Source organism: Caloenas nicobarica, chromosome 9, assembly GCF_036013445.1.
Source record: "Caloenas nicobarica isolate bCalNic1 chromosome 9, bCalNic1.hap1, whole genome shotgun sequence".
NCBI classification, from domain to species: domain Eukaryota; kingdom Metazoa; phylum Chordata; class Aves; order Columbiformes; family Columbidae; genus Caloenas; species Caloenas nicobarica.
The window spans coordinates 22,864,045-22,888,336 of NC_088253.1; the positions used below are offsets into that span (position 1 = coordinate 22,864,045).

General features: G+C 46.1%; 1 protein-coding gene across 6 annotated transcripts in view; it reads left to right on the forward strand.

Annotated features, from left to right (window-relative positions):
• ZC3H18 (zinc finger CCCH-type containing 18) overlaps positions 1-24,292 on the forward strand; it is a 48,125-nt gene that overhangs the window by 4,534 nt on the left and 19,299 nt on the right. For 2 of the 6 annotated variants that reach the window (XM_065641130.1, XM_065641126.1), the window contains 8 exons: positions 3,850-4,463; positions 7,711-7,795; positions 10,750-10,898; positions 11,159-11,251; positions 11,837-11,994; positions 13,612-13,644; positions 15,181-15,307; positions 16,541-16,839. In XM_065641130.1, coding sequence (XP_065497202.1) covers positions 3,864-4,463; positions 7,711-7,795; positions 10,750-10,898; positions 11,159-11,251; positions 11,837-11,994; positions 13,612-13,644; positions 15,181-15,307; positions 16,541-16,839 — 1,544 coding nt within the window. In that variant the 5' untranslated portion in view covers positions 3,850-3,863. The remainder of the gene's footprint in view (positions 1-3,849; positions 4,464-7,710; positions 7,796-10,749; positions 10,899-11,158; positions 11,252-11,836; positions 11,995-13,611; positions 13,645-15,180; positions 15,308-16,540; positions 16,840-24,292) is intronic. The other 4 variants (XM_065641131.1, XM_065641127.1, XM_065641128.1 and 1 more) reach the window with 3 other exon arrangements.

A 24,292-nucleotide genomic window follows, 5' to 3' on the forward strand; every position in this document is an offset into this window, starting at 1 on the left:
GAGACTTGCACTTTAAACCGGAGTTATATTTGCTGCTCTGCAAAGAATAAATCAATTGGAGCTTGAAAGGAAGTTTGAGTGGCTGTAACGAGCACTCCAGCACTTCACAAAAATCTTACTTTGGTACTCTTGCCTTACATAATATTCAATTATTTCTATTTTTTTCTACAAACGAGTGACTATAAGCAATTCCACCTAGCTGGGGGACAGGCTTTTTCCCATGTCAGATGGTGCTTCTGCGACGTTGCTGTCGCCCAAAAGCTGGTTTTGCCATTCTACACATGCTGTTGCACATAAGATTGAACCAAAATCATTGGTTTGGGGATATTTTTTCTCCTCTGCTGGTGAACTTGGAGCAACAGCCCTTGGAGACTGGCTGAACTGTGGCTCTTGCTGAAATAATGTGGTGTATATAGGAGCTATATGTGTTTTCTGTATGTTGTTTCACTGCCTGAGCAGGTGGAGGCACCGGGGAGGCCGTGGGGCCTGTCACCAAAACTTGCTGTTTCTTCAATCCAGGGAAATACGCACCAAAACCAGACTGCCTGGATTTTTTTTTTTTTCACTTGGCCTGTCATTTATTGTGTTTCTTATCATTGCTGCTCATGGAAATTAATAGGAAATTATTGTAACTGAGGGATGCGCTGGAGTTTTATAACAGCTTTAATAGCTGCCAGCGGAGGTGAATGTTTTACACTTATCACCTCAGCTGGTGCTGAGAATGATTCATCCTCATTTTCCCATCCCTCGGAAGGTCTTGGTGTCGAATACAGGGGGGCACTGAGTTCACTCAAACATTTTTTCTTTGCTGCTTATTTGCAAGAAATCGGGAAACAAATTTCCTGACTACATCTGCACTTGACAGCTCTTCTGTTTCTGCTGCCTCTGGAGTCTGACCCTTCAGAGCTAATGTGCCAAGTTGTTCTATGTGCATGCAAAGTGTAACTTCTCTGACACTTAAGACAATTAAAATTGCTGCTGTAAAATTGCTCATAAAGCCAGTAACAATTTGTGCAAGCATTCATGAACTCAGCATCAACCTTTATAGGCTCAGTAAGAATATGATTTGTTTCAAATTACATGCAGAATTACATACAGAACTGCCCAGAGCCGCTATCACCAGGAGGTGATTGCTGTATTTTAATTTGGCTTTTAACTTTTCAGTAGAATCACAATTTGGGTTGTGAGCAAGAACCAGCTTCTTCAAACGTGCAGAAAAACAAGAGTAGCCATTCAGGAGCTCAAAATGTGACTCTTCTGCTGCTTGGGGCCCTGTCGAATGTTTAGATCAATTAACAAATATCTTAGAAGACTTGAAGTAAAGCACAGGTGTTAGGTGCTGACATAGACTTGTACCACTTCTGGGAGTGTATTTCATTTTATTTTATTTTTCATGTCCTTCTCTAGAGACCTCTAGTAGTATAATGAACACCATTTTCTTGAGTGTGACTTTCCTCATGAGAGTTTGCTGCAAACCTCAGCTAATAATATCTTCACTAGGCAAGAGATGTTATCTCAGTGATGATGGTTCATCTGGCAGTGTACAAGAAATAAATAAAACAGCCCCGATCCTGGAAAGCTGATGAAGAAGGAGATGAGTAGCACAAGTAACCAAGTTCTTGTGCCTTCCTGATTTCCAGGCACACATAGAAGAGATGCTACACGTTCCCCGCGCTTCCCCTCCTGCTGAATTTCAGCACCGAGATCTCTAATTCTCTCATTTCCAACATATCTAGGGGTTTGGATGCTGCCAAGGCTCAGATTTGCTTGGGTGGCGTTGCCAGCACGTGGCTGGGTGCTATGGCTTGGGGTGTCTGCCCCTGTCTGGTCTTGCTCTTTGATGGCAGGTGAGAAGCTTTATGATGCAGAACCAGTCGGAGGAGCCCAGCGGAGAACAGTGATGGGCTGGGTCAGGGAAAGGTTAAGTAGCACAGACCTGCCTACTGGTAATAACTTTTATTTCAGACTGGATTGCTGGATGTGTTTAAAGGAGCTACCAGAGTCCTGTATCTGTAGCATTTCTGCTCCAAGGGTCACAGACACTTGGGGACAGACTTTTTAGAAGGGCCTGTTGGGACAGGACAAGGGTTGATGGTTTTAAACTAAAGGAGGGAGATTCAGGCCAGACATGAGGAAGAAATTGTTGCCCCTGAGGGTGGTGAGAGCCTGGCCCAGGTTGGCCAGAGAGGTGGTGGCTGAACCATCCCTGGAGACATCCCAGGCCAGGCTGGACGGGGCTCTGAGCAACCTGAGCTGGTGCAGATGTCCCTGCTCATGGCAGGGGGGGCACTGGGGGAGCTGGGAAGAGCCCTTCAACCCGAACTATTCTACGATTCTTAAATATAACAGGTAAAAATCTCGTGATTTATGCCATGTTGTTGTTGCACCAGCAGGAAATATGCTTGCAGAGAGGTTGTAGCTGGGAGCAGCCAAAGTCAAACATGATACGTATTCAGATGAAGAAGTCCTGTTGATTTGTAACCTCGTGGCTTTTCTTTAGCCCTAAATATGCTTCTGGAAGCCTTGGGTTTGTCTTTAGCTTTTCATTTCTGTGTGATGGCTGCCCAGGCCCGTTCCCGTACAGACCTTTGGGATGGAGGAGGAGGTGACACATTGAAATGGTGAATTTAGTCCCCTGGAAAGGGGGATCCTGATGCCTCTGAACTGTTCCACTGGTATTAATACAACCAGAGAACTACTGTGGCTCTTTTTATCTCTCTGAGCATTGGCTGGTGCTGGAAAACCTGCCGAGGCACCTTTCTCAGCTTGGGCTCTTCTATGCACCGTTGGTTATTGCTGAGCGGGGTGAGGAAGGAGTCCCATCTTTGTTTATAAGGCTAAGGACATGCTACAGCAAGAGGCCACGGCTGGAGGGTTAGAGTTTTTAATCACCAAGAGCTTTTGTCTCGATGTGAGCCAGTAATCGTCCTAGTAAGAGACAGCTCAGGTACTTCCTTGCGTCAGACAGTCCTACTGTCATTCACGGGGGTTTTTTTCTGGTGTAAAATAAATAGATGTATGGGTGCTTTTTTTTTTTCTTTTCCCCTTTCTGTTGAATTTATTATGCTCATTCTAAGCAGACATCTAATTTTTAACTTATTCATACCAGCACATGTTCCTACTGACCTTCTAGCACAGTGCATGATGTAGACAATTATCATCTGCTTCTTTGAAGGAATTTTGAATCTTTGCTGTATAAAGCAGGTGGCAATTAGATGGCAATACATGTGCTGCCTAAATTAAACCTGATTAAAAATCCAGGAGTTTTCATGACTGCATACTGTCCTTGCTTTTGTGTCTATTCCTGGAGCAGTCTGATGAGTGCTGTAAATAACAGGCTGTTTTTCCAGCATCACTGTAAGTTGTGTTCCTGTCCCTCTTCGGGAGTCTGTGCAATTTGCGGTGCCATGTGCTTATAGTTCAAAATACACCTGAAAACCTGGCCCTGCGTTTGGAGGCTCGTTATCCTGCTCACAGAAGAAATGCTGCTGTGGATCGTGCCTGGGGAGAGGAGACAACCTTGGGATTTCTGGTGGTGGTTTGGTGGGAGCGCTCGTGCAGCCTCACCTGGTAGAGCTTGTAGATGAAATCCCGACCTCACGCTCCCTCGTTGTGCGTGAAGGGTGGCACATTCTTATCTAGTCTGGGACAGTATTGGAATCAATTTTTTATGTGCAGTTTAAACTCTGTTTCCTTCTTGAAGGTACTATGATAAACCCTGTTCATGAATTCAAGCAACCTTTCCTCTTTCAGGGGGTAAAGCACAAGAGTACAAGTTCAGCAAGGTGAGCCTTTCTTGATTTCCCAGCTTGTTTCCCCATAACAAGTGTTGTTTTCTACCCTCTGCAGACTACTGGGTACTGATGGACGTTTCCGACAGCCCTGAGCGAAACCCCTGCTCTCCCGACGAAGAGGACCAGCAGCTTTCCGATGATGAAGTCCTGAAGGAGAGCGGTTCAGACCGGGACCTTGATGGAGACGGTGGGCAAGGCAGCGTCCTGGGAGAGGAGGAGGAGGAGGAGGAGGCAGCCAGGGGACGACTGAGTCACGGTGAAGAGGAGAACCACTCGGATGAAGAAGATCGCTTGAGCGAAACCAAGTCTCAGGAGTCTGACAACAATGAGCAGAGCGGGGAGCTGAAGAGCCCTCCGCCTCGCAAACGAGAGGAGGAAGACCGGACAAATGACCTTGGCGACGAAGCGTCCTCTGTCACCCGTGAACTAGATGAGCACGAGTTGGACTATGATGAGGAAGTTCCTGAGGAACCAAGTGCTGCTGCTGCAGAGGAGGATGGTGAGAAAGCTGCTGGTGAGGATGATGAGGAAGAGGAGAAAGGAGATGATGCCCATGAAGATGAGAAAAAATCCAGCAGTAAAAGTGACGATGAAAAGGATGGCCAGGACCCTCTCAAGGAGAAGAAGAAAGAAGAAGATGATGGAGAAATTGATGATGGAGAGATTGATGTAAGTAAGAGCTGGTCCGAGGCGGACATGGTCCTGCAGGGAGACATCTGTCCTCATGTTTCAGAACTGCTTGGCTCTTAGGCTGCTGTGCCTGCCTTCTTTGGTGTGAATATCTGTGTTAGCTGTGTCCCCAGTGTGCAAGTAACGTGCTTTTTGCTTGCAGGTAAGACCATACGATGTACCAGGTCCTAAACTCAGCGGCTAGGATGTAGAAACTATTTTGCCTCAGCTCTCAGAGGACATTTGAATGATGCTGACAGCACATAACTTGGCCATGGGTTAGATATTCATAAGCTGTCTCACCAGTTTATGTTGAGGAGCTGGTGCTGTAGTGGCTGTCGTGTGCTTGAGGCGTCAGGTGTGTGTGGGAACCTCGTGGCCCTGAGCTTGTTGTTGGGCTCTGGCAGCATCTGGGCACATGGAAGAGGAACGGAGGGTGCTGAGCTTTCTAGAAAGCCCCTTCATTATTGCATCCAAGTCGTAGACTCATAGAATAATTTTGGTTGGAAGAGACCCTTAACGTTGAGTCCACCCTAACCTAAATCTAGCACTACCCCATGTCCCTGAGAACCTCATCTCTGCGTCTGTCCAGCCCCTCCAGGGATGGTGACTCCACCACTGCCCTGGGCAGCCTGTTCCAATGCCCGATAGCCCTTTGGGGAAGAAATTGTTCCCAAGATCCAACCTCAACCTCCCCTGGTGCAACTTGAGGCCATTTCCTCTTGTTCCTGGGGAGCAGAGCCCGACTCCCCTGGCTCCAAGCTCCTTTCAGGCAGGTCAGAGATCAGAAGGTCTCCCCTCAGCTCCTGTTCTCCAGCTGAACCCCCCAGCTCCCTCACCCGCTCCCATCACACTTGTGCTCCAGCCCCTTCCCCAGCTCCGTTCCCTTCTCTGAATTTCCTCCAGCAACGTAGAAAAATCAAAAACTGGTTTTAAGTACATTAATGATTAGGGCAAATAGCACTATTTGTCCATGTTTGTCACCGGTAGCACTGCAGTACGCAATTGTATTTAATATAGCTTAATAGCTTAAAACAGTCACCCTCTTAAAGGCAGAACAGGACAAACCAACTCTGGCAGTAGCGTAGAAACCCTCCTGTAGGTTCCTGCTCTGGCAGACACCTTGCCTGAATCCAAATAGTGTTAGTAGTATATTGTGTATTTTTTACTCTAGTGGTTCATTGACAAGTCTTATTGCTGAAAAATATCATGCCTATTCTCACAGGTAATTTTGTTAAACACGTTTTCCGAAAGTTTTGCGTATTTCTGATTCAGTTTGAAGGAATTCCAGTGTGTTGTGGGAGTGTCCAGGCAGGGGGAAAAAAATTCCTGGAGTCCTGACTCTGTGCCGGCTTCTTGATTAAAATATGAATGCTTTCCTTTAGAGGCTGAGGCATTCTTGGGAGCGCTCTCCTTACAAAGCACAAGATGAATCTGTATTCTGGTTTTCATACATTAACTCATAACAGGGTTCCCAGCTGCCTGGTTCCAAGGAGACCTCACAGAAATAAATACTTTGCCTTTTGTTCAAGTACAGCATTTGCAAAGACTTCACACGGTTCTTTTGAAAGCGGCGGAGCTGGGCTGGTTATACCATTCACACATTGTTGAATGCGGTCCCAGTGCTGGGGGAAACTGTTAAATCTCTGTGTTTTATTCTGCTTTCAGACTTCTGTCTTGGAGGGAGGGGAATATTAATGCAAATTTTAATTTGAATATATGCATAGCCTTTTTTTTCTTGTTCAGGAGAGCTCCCCTTGTGTTGCCCTCAGAGGAATGCAGCAGAAGAGGCTGTTAACCCACCTCTCTGTCAATCCTTTATCTACAGCCAAATGATGGTTTTTTTTCTCCTTTCCAGCTGCTAAATTGATCAAAGTACACAACTTTCCTCACCTTTTCCATGTAGACAACTGCTGGCGCTGCCGCAGTTGCAGGAAGGAAGGCGTCCACCAGCTGCTCACTCTTCAGATGCATCTTATACACTAAAAGCTTCTGTGGCGATGAAATGGAGACAGAGCGAGGGTACTTTTTAGGATAAATAACTGATCTCCTTGCCAGATATCTCTGACAACTCTCTGGTCATGTACACCTTTGCCTTCTGTGTCGCCACCTCTTTTTAGCTCCTTTTGACTTTTCAGATGCAGCCTAATGAAGCCAGAGAAGGTTTTTTGGGTATTTTTGTTTGGTTTTGCTTTATTTTTTGGTTATGTTGTTTGGGGTTGTTTTGGCTTTGGTTTTGTTTTGTGTGTGTTTCTGTTGTTTTGTTTGTTTGTTTTTCCCCAGAGAACAAAGGCAAAGGCTGGTACTTTAAAGTTTCAACAACTTTCTTCTGGAGGCATTTCATGACTCTTATTTCACGCTCATTCCCTGTGGTTCTTAATCTGCAAAGCAACCTCCATCTCCCAGAATTTTTTCCTGGGGATAATGTAGAGTTTTCTTAGAACTGCTGCACAACTCCAGTGTGGAGCTGAGGAGTGGACAGGAAGGTGCCAGGTTGTTGCCAGAGAGGACTAGAAGAAATCTCTGACTTTTTTTCCCCCGGAAAGCTCGTGTGCGAGGTGGTCGCTCAGTGTTGTGGGGAAGCATTTTATAATTAGTTATTGTAATAGCAGTCATCCTTCAGAACTTGCTGTGTGATGTCTGTGTTGGGTTATTGCATAAATGCAGGAATACCACTCTGTATTTTAAATCAAGGAACAGGAGGAACTGGCCTGAGCTGAACAGGGGTGACGTGAGACAGGAGACAGTTGGTTTGGAGGCTCTGGGGCGGTGAGTTGCCCCACACCAGTGCTCGCAGGCAGGAAAGGTAACGGGATTCAGCTCGTTTGCCTCGAAAGAGTGTGAAGCTGCCTCTACTTTGCACTTGCTGTCGGTTAAAAATGCACAACCAGCCTTGTTCAGCAGAAGTGTAAGAGCTTAATCCACTGTACTGTTGATTCTGAGCCTTCGAGGATTTATCAGGTAAAATGATGCAACTCAAAGCTCTGGTCTGTGATGGCACCAAGGTGTCCGTAATGCCTGGAGGGTTTTGCAGCTGCCTTTGAAATGCCAAAGTTGATGTGTCTTCCTGTTTGTAGCAGCATGTCGCAAAGATGCTGTGGGGTATTTATTGTAACTTTATATTGTTTTTCCCTTGTGTTTTGCTCCAGGATGTGTTTTCAGTGACTGATATTTGACCATACTGTGAAATGTCAAGTCGCTGCAGAAAATGCAGCACATGACATGTTGGCTTGTCTGTCTGTTCCAGGATGATGACTTGGAAGAAGGAGAAGTGAAAGACCCCAGCGACAGAAAAGTGAGACCACGTCCCACCTGCCGGTTCTTCATGAAAGGTAACGACACGCTATAATGGTGGGAGAAGAGCAAAGATGCTGTCGTTTTTCTTGTTTGGTTTCGTACCCGTTAAGCTGCTGTCTAGATGATAAACTGTCCCTCAGGCATCTTCAGTGTCACCTTTCTCTTCCTTGGTGGCCAGATGCTGAATTTACATAGTGCCAATAAGCAAAAATTGCTTTGCTTAGTCTTAGTGGGGTGAGCCCAGTAGAAGCAAATTAAGGAAAACTTGCTAGTGTTTTTAGAACAGCGTGGAATAAAACTGCTTGGGCTGATTTAACAATGAGCCATTGCTTAGAGATTATTCTGTGGAAAACAAAAATGGCAAATACTCGTTATTTCTTGTCCAGCTCATGCGTTGCTAAAACAACTTGTTCGAAACAAGTGCTGAGGTACTAACAGGCTGACTCCTGTTCTTACCTCTGCTGTCAGAGTGGTTCCAAAGAATGTTTACTGATACGGTGATAGGCACTTCATATAGATAAATATATATGTATATATATATAAAAATAAATATATAAATATATCTCTCTCTCTCTCCTGTATCCATCTCACTTCTCCAGTTATTAAAAGGCATTGGGTGAAATTTTTAAATTGAAAATAGGGCTAGAAATACTGTTTCTCTGTAAGAAATATTGTTGTGCCATCATGTTGGCATCTGCCAAGCCCCTGCAGCCCCTGCGAACGCATCCGTTGAGCAGGTTCCTGCATTGCCGGGGCGGTCGTGTCAGGTGTTGGCGACTCAAGCAGAGCTGTTTTCACAAGGAACCCAGAAACCTGCTTGAGGGGTGACATTGAACCCGACGGGTGAGATGTGCTGGTGGCCAGGACTTCCCCTGGGTGGAGGAAACGGCTGGCTGGAATTCGAAATAATCTTTGTGTAAATAAAAGCTTTTTCCTCAAGCCAGACGATTGCTCCGCACTGTGTCAGATACCACGTTTCTGAAATAGGACTGGAATTGTCAGCCTCACTTGGAAGGAACGGGGGTAGGAAATCACAAAAAGTATTTCTTATTGTGAGACTTAAGACCTGAAACTTTTAAATCTAACCAATTTTATTTCCTTTTTTTAAAATTCTTCTTAGTAGGACATTCCCCAAAGTTTGTGCAATACCACGAGAGCTATCTTAGACTATCCTGCAATTTTATTTAGTGTGAAGAGTAGATTTCATAAAAGTTTTCTTATTTAAACTGATTATAGCTCTCTTCCACTTCCTTCAGCTTCATCTCAATGTTTACTCATTTACTTGGTTCTATTTACAATCACCCTTGAAACAATTTTTGAAAATCTGAAATGAGAAGAAGGGTGGAGAGCAGGGTGGAGTCTCTCGTTCCTTGCGTCAGCGGCATATGCAACGTCGGGAACTGCTTAGGGGGTTTCCAGAGACGTGACCGTCAGATATCGTGTACGTGGCTTCCTGAATATCTTCCGGTATCAAATTTTCTGCCTGTCCTGAGACACGAACGTGCTGATGATGATGGTGGAACAGGGAAGTCCCTCGGCAAGCAGAGCTGTTTGTTCCTGAATCCTCGGCATGACGTGCGCCTCGTGCGGCGTGGAAATATTTGCCTGAGTCAAAGTTCAGGCTGCAGGATCTCCTGCCGCAGTTGTTTTCCTTTGATTTGGCGTGGGTTCAGATAACGTTGACATCCACTCTTGCTCACCCCTGAAGAGCTTGATTGCCACCAGGAAGATCAGGGACCTTGAAGCCATTTGGATTTTTGTCCTTGCCGTGTCTGAGGAGCACTCACGTGGCTGCGTCTGTCCAGAGCAATGAATGACTAGCTTAGAGTCACAGAATCATTTTAGTTGGAAGAGACCGTCAAGATCACTGAGTCCAACCATAACACACCCCTGGCACTGCCCCGTGTCCCTGAGAACCTCATCTCTGCATCTGTCCAACCCCTCCAGGGATGGTGACTCCACCACTGCCCTGGGCAGCCTGTTCCAATGCCCCACAGCCCTTTGGCGAAGAAATTGTTCCCAAGATCCAACCTCAACCTCACCTTCCAGTGAAACTGCTGATGTCCAGCCACCTTGACATACGTAGCAGGGCCTCTTACTTGTCAGAGTAATAATTCTGTGTGACACCTCAGTAGGATTTTAGGTATTGAGAAAGGCCACATTGCTCTGTGAGCTGCTGCGCAAAGGGGTTTGTGCTCTGCTGACGTTTGACAGTACAGAAGCATCCAGTGTTGCCTCTGCTTGAAAACGCCAGCTCATGGTTAATCTGAGGCTGGTGGAGAAGCATTTCCATAGACTCAGGTGCAGTGTGAATTTCTGACACGTTGCCTAGCCAGCCAAGAAAACAGGGTTTTGTTTCTACAGCAAGCTAAATTCAAGTTAGGAATCAGCTTTATATCCTGTTAGAGACCCTGAGTGTTACCGTCTCTTTTGAGGTGGTACCTGAAGCTGATGAGCAGCTTCAGATTTGTCTGTTGCCTTCCATAGCGATGTCTTCTCCTGCTCTGTGCTTGCAAGCCTGTGGAGTCAGAGAGAAAACCTTTGATGTACTTCGTGCCTCACCAGAGAGCTGTTTATTTTGAACATGCTGTGATGCTTTCTTTGCTGTCAGATTATATTTATTGTCTTCTGGAAAAGGTAAACCTCCTAACTTCAAGTGTTTGTCATTAATGAGACTTGATGAGCTCGTAGGCTTATTACTGCATTTGCTTCATGGTATGTATGTGTCCATCCCTCCCTTCTCCCAGCGTAATAAGGTTCTCGTACATTCATCCATCTGTGACTGGATCTATTTGTCCTCCCTGGGAAGGTGGGGAGTGGCAAGTGTCTTTCTGTATATATGAAAACAGGTAAATCTCAACAAAATTAGAGAGAAGGAAAGCTATATACCTCAAATGGCATTATTCCTTGTTGGGTTTTAAATGGCTGTGAGGCTGAACGCATGCTTGCTGTAGGCATCCAGGGATCTAACAGAGCTGTATTTCCACAGGTCACTGTACTTGGGGCATGAACTGTCGATTTATTCACCCTGGCGTGAATGACAAAGGAAACTACTCCCTGATCTCCAAGCCCGAGCCCTTCTCGCCAAACGGCGCTCCTCCCATCGGCCCTCACCCGCTCATGCCAGCCAACCCTTGGGTACGCACTTCTGTTCTGTGAATTTATGGCTTCTGCACACAGCTTTTGTCTCCTGCTCTAGGAGAAGTGAAGATTTTATTTGAGCATCTACTGGATATATGATTTTTAAAAGGTGACGTTGAAGCTGCCAGAGTGTTTCTTGCTGATACCTCTCCGGAGTATCTGGAGGTTCTCTGGGGTAACTGTTTACAAATCCTGACTTTGCTACTTAAAACTAATGTCGAGTGTCTGTCTCCTTCCTCTCCTCACCTTTCTGACAGGGAGGGCCAGTCGTTGATGAAATTTTACCTCCGCCTCCTCCAGACCCTCCGACAGAAAGTGCCTGGGAGAGAGGACTCCGCCATGCGAAAGAGGTAAATGCCACCCTCAGGAAGTGTGCTCAGCATCTCCAAAATCCGCTGGCCTGTTCCATCTGGAGCAGGATGCTAGAAGAGCTGTTTTTGGAGTTCGTAGTGTCTTGGTCTTTTTAAGGAGCCTTCCTTTTGCCTATTAGCTGTGTCTTGTTGAATATCACATTTATTATACAGTCAAGCTGCCATCCAGGTTTGGTTTTTTTATATTAACATGAGCTAGCAATAGTCTGTGGCCCTGACCATTTCGAGCCCTCCACAAAGCAAAACTCTTTAAGCTGATCCAATTTCCCTTAATTCAGTACGTTTCTGCAGCATCCATACGATCCACGATTCTGATCATTTCAGAAAATGGGATCAGCACGTGTGAAGCTTTTATTGCCTCTCTGCTGCTGTTGTGAGCTGATGGAATCATGAATTACACTTTTCTACATCAAGAAAAGTGCAGTGTCCTGCACATTGATGAGGCTTGGGTAGAAGTAGTTGAAAGAGCAGGTTTCTCCCAAGTGAAGGATTTTTAATGCTCTATTTCTCTGTGCCTCAGAAACGTTCTCTCTTTATAATGTTTTTATGTTTATATTATGGCAGGTATTAAAAAAGGCAACTATGAGAAAAGAGCAGGAGCCTGACTTTGAGGAGAAGAGGTTCACTGTGACTATTGGAGAAGACGAGCGTGAATTTGACAAAGAAAACGAGTTTTTCCGTGACTGGAATTACCGCATCACCAGAGACGTCAGAGATACAGCGTAAGATGCAGTCTTGGTTTTGTACATGGGACAGGTGGGTGGGAAATGTCGTGCGGTACGGCAGCCTTCGATTCACTTGTTCCTCCAAATTGGAGGAATGCTCGCCTCAGAAAATGGAAGTGACTTCCATTGAGCAGTGTGTACACCCGTTAAAAACTTGAGCTGCCTCCAGTCACTCCAGTTAAACTCCACCTTCCTTTACAGTCCTCTTTAAACCTTTCTGCCCTCAATGTTGTTGGCACACTGGTCCCTCCAGGACACTAGCTAGTTGTGCATTGCCTGCCTCACATCAGTGCATTCTTCTGACTTTTTTTTTTTTTCCTCTCATTTTTCTTATTCCAACCCATGAGAGTTTTAAAATTCAAAAGCTGGGGCTGCAAAGTTGCATTGTGCTCAAAGTCTGAGAGCTCCAGGGCAGCAGTTGTACCGTATCGACCAGCTGGGTGTTTATTTGCAAAGGCATTGCCACAGCAACTGGTCTTAACAAACATCTTGACCAGTCCCAGATAAACTATTTAGTAAGACGCTGCTCAGAAAGCAAACGTGTTAGTCGTCAGGGCATGGCCTGGACCAAAGCAAACACCCTGAACTTAAGCGTTTTGGGGATTGTTTTTTTAAGGAGATAAGACAGAAGATGATGGACACCTCAGACACACTCCTGTCACAGCAGAAGAGGGTGAAAGGATAAATAAGTCAGCTCTGGTACACTTGCTTAGTAGTTCTTGAGCCAAGAAATCAAATGGAAAAACAATTTTTGAGAGAGAGAGGTTTGTGTTCTGCAGGAATACAGGCAAATCTGTTTCGCTCTTGCTTACACATCTCTGTTCTTCCTACCTGTACAGATTATGGATTATTTCTACTCACAGAGAACGCGTTTGCAAGGCTTGGTTCTGTCTGTCTTAGAGTGAATGAACTGCAAAAAAAAAAGCTCTGAAAATGAGCAGGCTAAGCTTTTGTTCCATTGTCCTTGCTTTACTCTGGAGTTTAATTCCTTTCCCTATCTTAAAAAGAAGCTATTGACTCAGTTCTGCAGACTGTAACTGAACAGTTGCCCCATATTAATATTTTCCTGTGTAGAAATCAGTCTATATTTTGGTCTTTTCCAAGGTTTTCAGTTGCACCTGGGACATATTCTCACCAGTGCTCTGTGGGTTGACCATATAGTATCTTTATTTTAGGATTGTATAAGAAAACTAGCATAAACGTTCTCTTATTTTATGCCACTGCCTGACTGATGTAAGAACTGTTGTGTTAGGTACAGAATTTTCTGGGTTTTTTTCATAGAGTCAAGAAAAAATGTATTGCATCTAGCCAGTGTTACACAGAAGTAACCAAATAAATGGAATTCCTGAAAATTCAAGCGCCTTTATGCATAACCAGACTCTGGCATTAAAATATCTTCATTGTGTGTAAAGGCAAAAATTCTGAAGTTGCTGCTGCTGCGAACTGTAGAAAATGATGTTTTTTCTCTCACAAACACTTTATTGCACAGATTGCAGCAAACTGAGCACTGGTGGTGCAGCTGGGATGTTAATAAATGCTTTCAGGACTGTCTTGTGACATATGAGGATGTCTAAATAGTTCATGAATCCCTTTTTCTTTTTTGAAAAACTATAGGGAGGTGGACATCAAAGAAAACATTAACTATGGGTAAGCAGGTCTTTGATTCCAGTACTGTTGCAACTGTAAGAAAATATTTCCTTTCCTTTCTCCATTGCACTTCTAAAAACTTCCCAGGCCACAGACTGCTGTCCTGTCAGATGTGATTTTTCGGGTGATACTAATTATTCACCGAAGGATCTAAGCACTGAATTATCTAAATGCACAGCAGGTGATGCTTGTTTAAATGAACAAAATGTCCACTAATGTTATAGGAAGGGAATGGGGAGATCCAGACTTGAGGCTGGGTTAAAAAGTAAAGAGTTTCCTTTTTTGATGGAGCTTGAGATTTTTTGTGTGTCTCTTTGAACACTTGATGTCACTGAATGCAGACTTTTGTCTGGTTGGCATCAGGAGTTTGCTGAATTAAGCATCATTATTCAAGATTCTGTGGTACTCTTTCCCTTGGCTTATCATTTCGGACAAAAATAGAAATCTTAAGCCATTTAAACACGGTGAAAGAAATAACAGCTGCTTGACTCGCAGGGCAACACATCTTAGCCTGGTTTAGGTTATTTGGCATTTTAAAATGCAAAAGTGGGCCATTTATTCCTCTTAGGTACAAGTCAGAGTCTCATTATGGATAATCTGGAATTTGGGAGCACTTGCTTTATAATCTTAGTTCTGCCACCGACTCCTCTGTGGCCCTGGAAGTTTGTTGTTTCCTGTACCCACCTCCCCACCTTTACAGTGGATCTGATATTTTCACTCCAGGTGACTGGCAAGGATTAGATATTGTTAAAAAACCATCAAATAACATTAATAGAAATGATCAAACAGAGGAAACATTGCAGATTTAAGGACGGGGGCGGGGGGTTAGATTGTTTTCCTCCCCAAAAGTAATTATAATTTTACAACTGAGCAGGGTGTGCTCCGTGTTTGCCAGTCGATTTCTGTGCTGGGGGACCAGCATTTGTTTACCAGGGAGAATATCAGTTGCAGATGCGGTTACCTGCACTGCATGGAGTCATTCCAGGCTACATAGGGCAGAGCGTTGCTGGCCAGAGCCTGAAGCTTGGCTTCTCCCAGTGGAAAGCTCAGCAACAGCTCGTCCTGTACTGGTGGCACTGGGATGCACCCACCCCCTCTGGCGGCTGGGGAGTCGGAGATCCCGATCCGTCCCACTGATCAGCTGTGTGTGCATGGACAGAAAACGCAGCTCTAAATCAATGAGGCAAAACATGTTCTTTCCGTTTGCCGACGTTTGAAGTGGCTATAAAGAACAATTTGGTGTTTCTATATTTTTACCGCATTGATTTGAAGACTGAATTTAGTTCGTGGTGTTTCTTTTTTTGTGCGTTTATCAAGAAAGGTTTGTGCTTTTCTCTGATAAGCTTCACTTAAAAAAGACTGTTTCTGCCCATTTGGGATATGTTGAAAATAAACCACTTTGTACAGTCGTACTCTGCTGAACGTGTTTTTTCTTGTCAGTGCACAGTGACTAAGACCTGACCTAGAATACATAGTGTTTCTGTATGGTGACAAGGCGATATTTCCCTCTCTAACCTTCCCTGTTTTTCATTGTAGGCTTGATCCCTATACAGATCCCTATTATGACTATGAAATAGAACGGTTCTGGCGTGGTGGGCAGTATGAGAATTTCAGGGTTCAGTACACAGACCCAGATCCGTACCGTAACTACAGAGTAAGTAAGGTAATAACCCCCTTCCACACTTTTCCTTTCGACTTTTCTTCCAGGTGCTTCTGGTTCTTGTCGTGTTTCCAGTGCGGTGATTGAAACGGGGCTTTTCATGTATGTTGACGATGCCTCATCTTACAAATAGTTAAATCGTGACTTAATTGCCGTACAGAACACACCATAGGCGCAGGGATGGGAGGATGTTCTGGTTCAGCGTGATGAAGGCAAAAGCATCTCTGAGATGGGGAGGTGGTTCCTCTCCACGTGCACTGGCCTCTCCTCTGCGCACCAGGCAGTTGTGCGGTGCTTATTAACTTTACCACGGTCCAGCGCAAGGTTGGACTCGATGATCTTAAGGGTGTTTTTCAACCAAAACAAATCTGTGATCTGCATCCATTCTTGGAAACATTGGAAAGGGAAGGAGTTTCCAGGAAGCAACCCGACTGAAGAATGGTTTGCTCGTTAGTTATGGGGACAGACGGAAGGGATTAGATTTGGACAGGCATGCTGTGTGTACAGACGGAGGCTCCAGGGTGACTGTCCCCCGCTGGTGGAGTTACACATTAGTGGATTGAGTCAGCAAAGCAGCATCCAGCCCGTTGCTGAAACGGGCGCTCGGTTGGTGTTGCACTGCTGGAAGGTGCAGAGCCCAGGGAAAATACTTCTCCTTCCGCTTCCTTTTGCCCTCAAGTGAACTGTTGTGCCTCGAGAGTGGTGGCAAAAATAATAAGTCTTGCTCGGTGGGGAGCTTTTCAGTGGTTATTTCTCACGTCCTCTAAAAAGCGACTTTCCTTTAGCTGGAAGACCTTGCTGTTCTACAGAAACAGTGCATAAACAGCAGCCTGTCCTCACTATTGTTGCACATGATGCACCGTCAATTATTTTCATGGTGCTTGCTTTTAAAGTTAATTAGCTTGTTATAAACATGATTAGCAATGAGAGTAAATACTTGTAAACATCAATACATTTCTTTAATAAGCGTAATAAGCCAAATTAATCTGTGACTGTTGGCTTTGAAAATTACAACTATGATGAATATGATACGGTGTTTTGTTCCTCTCCATTTTCTGCTTGCTCAGCAAATGGTGATGGCCAGAAAGCTCCAGATTATTATTTATCTCAATACTTTGCTCTAACACAGGAGAGTATATGTCATTGCTCACGGTCCAAGACTTTGAAACCTCACTGCCTGCTTTGTTAGGAGATGTTACTGCGGCGTCAACGATGATTTCTCTTTTCTTTTTAAAGGAAAGAGAGCGGGAACGGGAAAGGGAAAGAGAGAACAGACAACGAGAAAGGGAACGCGAGAGAGAGCGAGAGCGGGAACGGGAGCGGCGCCAGCGGGAGCGAGAACGAGAAAGGGAACGGGAGCGTGACAAGGAACGCCAGCGGCGGAAAGAAGAGTGGGAACGGGAGAGAGAACGGGTGAAGAGAGACGAGAAAGACAGGCAGCACAGAGACCGGGACAGGGACCGAGACCGGGACAGGGACCGGGAACGCGAGAAGGAGAAAGAAAAAACAAAGCCCCGGTCCCCGCTGTTACCAAGGTAAGCGTTTCCTGGAAATCAGACTTGACGCTTTAGCTGATACTGGTTCAGTTGTGGATCACGGACCAGGCTCATGCTGATCAGAGCGGAGGAGATCCCTTTTGTCCACACCTCTTGAGTAAAGCGGTGGTTCGAAGAAAAAGGCAACGCTTTAAATGAGTCTTGCTGGCCACTAAGTGGAGCTAAATCATCGCTAAGAACCGAGCGTGCGTAACCTGACTGTGAAAGGAGGAGAGCGTCTGTCCTGCAGCCTGTAGGGATGGAAGTGTGCAGCTTGTCCCTGTTCCCTTGAGGCGCAAGTACGTTCTGGGAGGCCAGCTGAGCCCCAGTGCTGAGAGTCCTGCGGATGGTGACGGCTCCCCGTGAGGCCTTGACAAATGTCCTCTGAGATGAATCAGAGCTGGTTTGGGAGTTTGTGGAGAGCACAAGCATCTGGAGATTTATTAGGTAAAACTCCCAAAAGAGGCTTGAAAAGGTAAAGGGACTGTGTGCCTTGAAGTGAGTCTCTGCTAGGTTCTGCTAGGTGTTGCGGTGGAATTGCAGCGTGGAGTCAGGTTTCTTGACTCTGACTGCCCGTTTTATTCTGAAAATCCTGGTTCTCACCTGTGTGAAGGAGAAAATTGAACCAGACAGACTAAAAGTTCTGGAATTTCAATAGTGATTCCCATTTTGTTTGTCTGTCAATTATTTAGGTACCGTGGCTTACCAGTGTGTTAAGCATATTTTGTAAAGCGCTGTATAAATATTAGAGCTGAATATAGAACTTGTGACATTAGAACTTCCCATAAGACAACATCTTTTGGTTCAGAATTAGGGGAAAGTATCAAATTTCTTGCTGAAGGACATCGAGATGCCACATGGAATTGTGTGGTTTCAGGTGGGAGCAGAGATTAGTCTTCTGACCCAGAATTTTTGTTGGTGTTACTGTATGGAAAGCTGATTTTTGATGACCCTTTTTTCCAAGAGGAGGTTGCAGTTTCAGAACAGTTTGAATGTGTCTTGTGGATGCTTTGCAGCAGCAGTGCCAGGGTGGTTATAGGAATACTTTTAATTATATGCTACGTTTAATTATAATCTTTACTTAAAACCATAATTTCTGCACTTTAATTACCACATTTGCTGTTGGTTTGTGCTCTCGTTGGGTTAGTGTTGAAGAGATCTTGCTGTCCAGAACCATGTGATGATGATGATGAAAGTGACATCAGCTGATTGGCAGCTCGAGTTGTTAGTCATTAACTGTCACTGTGACCGGGATCACCGCACGCAAGGACGATTTTACTGTTTCCTCCTTCCCTTGACACCGGTGCTGGGGCTTTGTACAAGGGAGAGTTTTTGCTGTTAGTCCTGCCCAAGGTTTGCTGCGTAGGAGCGGTGGCCGTGTTTGCCGATCTGGTAGAATCACAAAACGGTTTGGGTTGAAGGACCTTCCCAGCTCCCCCAGTGCCCCCCCTGCCATGAGCAGGGACATCTGCACCAGCTCAGGTTGCTCAGAGCCCCGTCCAGCCTGGCCTGGGATGTCTCCAGGGATGGTTCATCCACCACCTCTCTGGCCAACCTGGGCCAGGCTCTCGCCACCCTCAGGGGCAACAATTTCTTCCTCATGTCCGGCCTGAATCTCCCCTCCTTTATTTAGTTTAAAACCATCTTCTCTTGTCCTGTCGCAACACACCCTGCTCAAAATTCTGTCCCCGTCTTTCTTATCAGCCCCTTTTAAGTCTGGAAAGGCGGCAATGAATCTACCCGGAGCTTCTCTAGGCTGAACGCACGAACTCTCTCAGCCTCTTCCAGCCCTCGGATCATTCTTGTGGCCTCCTCTGGCCCCACTCCAACAGGTCCATGTCTGTCCTGTCCTGAGACGGGGTTTCTGGTGTTTGTGACATTACGTGCTTTGTGGATGCAGGTCCCCATGTCCCCTCCTGTGTTGCCCCCTCTGGTATAAGCACCATTTAAGAGAGCTGGGGATGCCTCTTGGATCTCCGAATCGGGCTTAAGATGAGTCTTGCTAAATTAAAAAGAGTCCTTTTTTTTTGTTCTAAGACTGCTGTTCTTTCTCAAAGTGAATTGTAGAGAATCTATTGTTGGAAATGTCCTCAGCTTTGTCCCGTCCTGCAACGCTGGTGACTGTAGGGCCGGTGGGAGGATCAGCAAGCAGGGTTCGCTTTTGATTTTGTATCTTGTGGGGCTTTAAAACCGGGTGGCAAGAAGCATTTGTAAATTTTGCGGTTAATTTTTGTGTTGAATAGGGAGCTAGTACTGAGAAGCTTTAAAATCTTAAAGGAAAAAAATTGGAGGTCAGCACTTACACACTGGATCTGCCCTTAAAGTGGAGGGGAATTAGTGGGAGCACTTAGGAGCAAACCCCGCAGCCCCGTGAGGTGGAGGGCAGATCTCCATGTGCTCTCAATGGCACTTCAGCTGAAACCCGTGTCAACATGAACACTTGCCACAGCATTTACAGGTGTGCAGGTGTTTGCTGAGAAAATAAAACTGCAGGAATAAGGTTTTTTAAAAGCTTTTTTTAACACAGTGAAAGCATTTATGGTCGGACTCAACGATCTTGGGGGTCTCTCCCAACCAGAACGATTCCATGATAACTCAGCTTCTTTTCCCTTGGCGCAGACACCCCTCCTCCAGCAGTTCCCCAGAAGCCACCGTCACCTTTGCGGTGTGACCTGGCTCTGGGCAATGCCGTTTTCTCCCACGTCACCTTTTTTTGACAGGTTCCAAACTTCCTCGTGGCAACGTGGCTATTCGAGCCGTCTCACCTTTTCTCCAAATACCTTCGTGGAGGGTCAGGTTTGGCACCTCGGGATTAAACAGCTCCCGAGTTTGTTTAATGTGTAAAACGCTTGCAATTGCTTCGCATTTCCCGGGCAGCAGGATGCCCGATGGTGGCGTAACCCTCACCTGCGGCTCTATTTATAGACTCCGGGCTTTCCCTGATCACTACATCCCAGCTTTTTGGCAGGTCCGGCCTTTCCAGGCGTCGTCACGCGCCGAGCTGCCCGTTAACATTCCTGCAGCAAAGGCTGCGCCGCTTCCAGCCGGAGCCCACGCGCGCCTGCTCTTCCCTTCCCAACGAGCCGGGGAGACGGGAAAACTGCTCCCCAGAGGTTGTGTAACCGGCGAGGAGCTTTGCCAACAGCAGCGCTGAGGGTGTCTGTAATTACAGGTAGATTCCGGTCTGTCTGTCAGTGTACGAGCTCCGTCGAGTAGAGGCCGGAGGAAGGAATAAACCGTGATATACGGAATGCGGTGTTAAAAGGGATGGAAGAAAACTCAAAAAGCACATGGCCAGGAATGTGAAAACAAATTCCCTTTCCCTTATATTGAAAGCAGGAAGGTTTAATCTGATCTCTAAACAGCAGCAGAGTAGTTAAGGTTAATAACACAGAAGCCAGAGGACTTCCTGGCATCGCTGCTTGCTACAGATGAGGAGGATTAGAACTTAACAAACAACAAAGGTTGTAAACCCTAAGGGACTCGGTGCCAAATGTTCCTTGAACCCTTTAAAAGAAGAGGCTGCAGTGTTGGAGTGTCAAGTAGGATTGTCACATGTGGATTGGCCTTTTCTGAAGGGGGGTGCAATGGCTGCTTTGTGCTTTGGGGTTTTTTGTTGTGTTTTTTTTTGTTTTGTGTGTTTTTTGGTTTGGTTTGGTTTGGGTTTTGGGGTTTTTTTTCCCCCCAAGATTAAGATGAACACTCCAAGAAGTTTATAATCTGAGATTGCAATGCTAGTAAAGTCATGCCTCCCTCTCCTCCTCCTCCCTCGTCAGGCACCAAACACTTCAACAAGCCGGGACAGTGGTGGTGGATCAGAGGGATAACTTGGCTGGCTGTCCTCGTGCTCCCCGTCTCCAGAACGAGTTCTGATGCCCCAGGCTGTGACTGGTTTTTGCTGAATACGAGATTTCTGCTTTGTATCTCTACCTTGCCAGTCTAGCTCACTGTTGTGCAAAGCATTTCAGGGATAAAGAAGTGGCATGGAATATTTTATTTGCAGAGACTTAGTGCAGTACAAGGTGTTCTTACCCGGGCTGCTGGCCTTTAGCTGCAAGCAAAGGCCTTGCACACGTAGTAATTTGCTTTAATCCTCCTATTGTTGCACAGGTCTTTATCCTGCCATCATCCAAGCGAATCTGATTGTTTCAGGAGCGCATTAGGCAACACAGTTCATGTCATGGGACCTGTTAGCAGCTGTATTTCCAAGGCACGGAGGGACGTTGAGGAATTGGACCCGCTGGTGAGGGCAGCAGACTTGTCCTGAAGCATCAGCTAGAAGCTATTTCCACGCAGACAAGTTTGGTCAGAGTCCATGATACAGACCCCAGAATTTGTGGGGTGAGGAGGCGGCTGTTGTCCTGAAATGTCCCAGGGTCCAGACAGGAGGTGACAGCGAAGCTGCCAGGAAGGAGCAACGTCCCAGGGAACTGTCCTGTGATTATTGCACACACAACAGTTTTTCTGGAAGGAAGTTTTCTTCAGCTGGGCTAAAGAGTATCGATGGAGTGCACTTACGCAGCCATTAAAAAATAAAAATAACACCTGCAAATAGGGACATGGTAAAATTTAAAACAATGTCAGAAAGGGCAGCCGTTCTGTAGCAAATCATAAATCCTTTGTAAAACTCAGGAAGGAGCGTTGTGCTTCTTTCCAGCTTCTGTTGGGGTAGCAGCAGCCCCCAGTTATGAGATGCTTTATAAAAATCAATGAATGCAGGTTACTCAGGGCTTGCAAGTTAGAAAGTGTTGGAATGAGGTTGATTAGATAAAGGAATGGCAAAAGTAAGGGAATGCAAATGGAGTGATTCATGATTGTGTGTATGTATGTGATCGTGAACCGACTAAACTCATTTTTTTGGAAGAACCTGTAATTCTAAGTGTTCCTGGGTCGTCGTCGTCTTCCCCACAGCTCCTGGTGGTCTCTCCGTGCCACCGGCTGGATCCGCTGCTGATTTTTGGCGTGTAGGGGCTCTGTACGAAAGCCGCTGTTGCTCAAATGGAACTGGGTGTTTTGGTCAGCTTAGTAAGAACAGATATTAGGGAAAATGTCTTCCCCAAAGGGCTGTTGGGCATTGGAACAGGCTGCCCAGGGCACTGGTGGAGTCACCATCCCTGGAGGGGTTGGACAGACGGACATGAGGTTCTCAGGGACATGGGGCAGTGCCGGGGGTGGGTTATGGTTGGACTTGGTGATCTTGAGGGTTCTTTCCAACCAAAATGATTCTCTGATTCTATGATCTCATCCTGTTGTATAAAGATGGTGCAGTAGCCTGGTAGATTTCGTCTTCTGTCAGTTTTCCCTGTGGAAATGTCACCTGTTTCTCTCAGAAAATCCTTCACGTGTTCCTGTTTGTCCTGCCAGAAGAGGATGAGCAGGCAGGACAGACAGCTCTGCGCTCCCCCAGGTTTCAAGTTAGGCATCGGTGGGACCCTGGAGGGCTCGGAATTAACTTTAACATCCATGAGGAGTCACTGAGGGGGAAAAGCCGCCTCCATCGGGATGCACAGACGAGTTCTCCGGGTGTCCGCACCTTCCCTGAGTGGCTTCTTGGGGTGCAGCGAGTTAAGAGAAGCAAACGGCCCCAGGTTGTTGCATTTCCCAGGCTGAAGTGAGGTTTATCGGCCGTGCCTTGAGCCAGACCTGTGTTCCTCGGGCACGCAGCGGCTCTGCCACGCTGCCTGCAGTGCTACATGGTGCAGCAACGCTCAGAAGAGGATTTGGGAGGATTTCCCTTCTCCCCATGCTGCTCTGCAGTTCTTCAGACTCGCGTGCCCCGTATGGGAACACTGTGGTGATAAACATTCTCATGACTTGTTTACATCCCTGTTTTTTTTGTGGTGCAGCTTCCAGCCGGAGCAATGGAACCTGGTTAGACGGCTCCGCTTTTGGTTATGCTCCCGGTTCGTTTGGGGAGTTAACGATAATAAAATCTCTCTGTGAACCAAATCAGCAAAACTTTTCGAAGTTCCCTACGAAGCATTTCTGTTGACTGGAGTTCTCGTTAGTCTTCATGATTCTGCCTCCCCTTCCACAGTAAAAGGAGAAAGATTTTTCTAACCCTAAATCAAGATGAAGGGCATCGAGTGACTCAGATGTGGATATCAATGTGTTTTTCTTTGACGTTTCAGAGATGGAATTACTGGCGAGATCTCTCACACTGGATTTTATTAAAACGTTGCAAAGACTGGGGCAGAATCGCTGCACGCGGGTACTTCTCATCTTGAGGAGGCTCTCAAGGCGTCAAATGCTCAGCCCTTAGGGTAGATCACATCTCCGATATGTTTATCTGCCTGCTGTGATGATTTCATACTGTAGGTTCAGATTGTATCTCCACTATTTAATTTAAAAGCCTCGCCCCATCAGGCTTTGAAGAATTTTTTTTTTTTCTTTTAAGCAACTGATAACTCTGCTTTAGATCGAAACATCCTGAGAAAAGCGTGTCCTTTGCTAATATTTCACCAAGATCAATTAGCAGCAGCTCCAAGGTTCAGCATTTCCCATCGTAGGTGGCTTTTGGGAGCTGTTGTCCCTCTCCAGCCACACAAGTGACTTTATTGTGTCACAGACGGAAAAGTGTTCCAGCGTGCATGCACATCGCTGGAGTTTATTTTGCAGCAATTGCAGGTCCTTTCACAACTGCCTTGGCACATGGCTCCAGTCATTCCTCGAGTCCTCTTCCTTGGAAAATTCCACTGACACTGAAGGAAAATTCGTGCCGGTGCTGCTGACGCAACGCTCGCTTTCCTGTAAGAAACGAAAAGGCTTTTAAATCATCGGTGGACTTTCCTCTTTCAGAAAATTGAGCTGTAACTGCCGGCCAAAACAGCAGCCCCGGAGCCAGGCTGACGTCACCAGTGACGGTGGGTGACAAGGTTTGCGTTACCTGTGGGAACCGCGTCCCACGGGGAGGGGGAAGGAAGGAAGGAAGGAAGGAAGCGCTTTCCCCAGGAAGCTTATTTTCCCCTCCAAGGTTAGAAATGCTGCAGCATCGTTTGCATAATAACACGAGGAGGAAAACTTGAGCCGAGCGACTCCACATTTCCCCGGCCAAATTCTTGTCAAATTCAGCGCCGTGCTTCAAAGCGGGTTTGTTTGGGAGCCGGCGTGCGTGCGGTGGGGAGCTGGCTGACCCGCGCCGCGCTTGGCTTCTGCCAGCTGGACCTGCGCTTTGTTCCTCCTCTCGTTGCCAAAGCCACGTTCAGCTTCAGTTCTCCGCTTGATTGCTGTAATTAGATTCCAGCCAAATATGCATTAATGTGTTCGTTCTGGAAAATAAAGCATTTAGTTATTTTTAAGGGTAAAATGGGCTTCGGAAATAGCTATGCTCTGCAGACCTTGGTTGTGCCCTGGTGACGCAGGAGCTCTGGAAGGAAATTAAGATGCATTTGGTCAGTCTGTCTTGTCTCTTATTCCATCTAAGTTTTTCTAAACCTTGTGGCATAGGCTTACC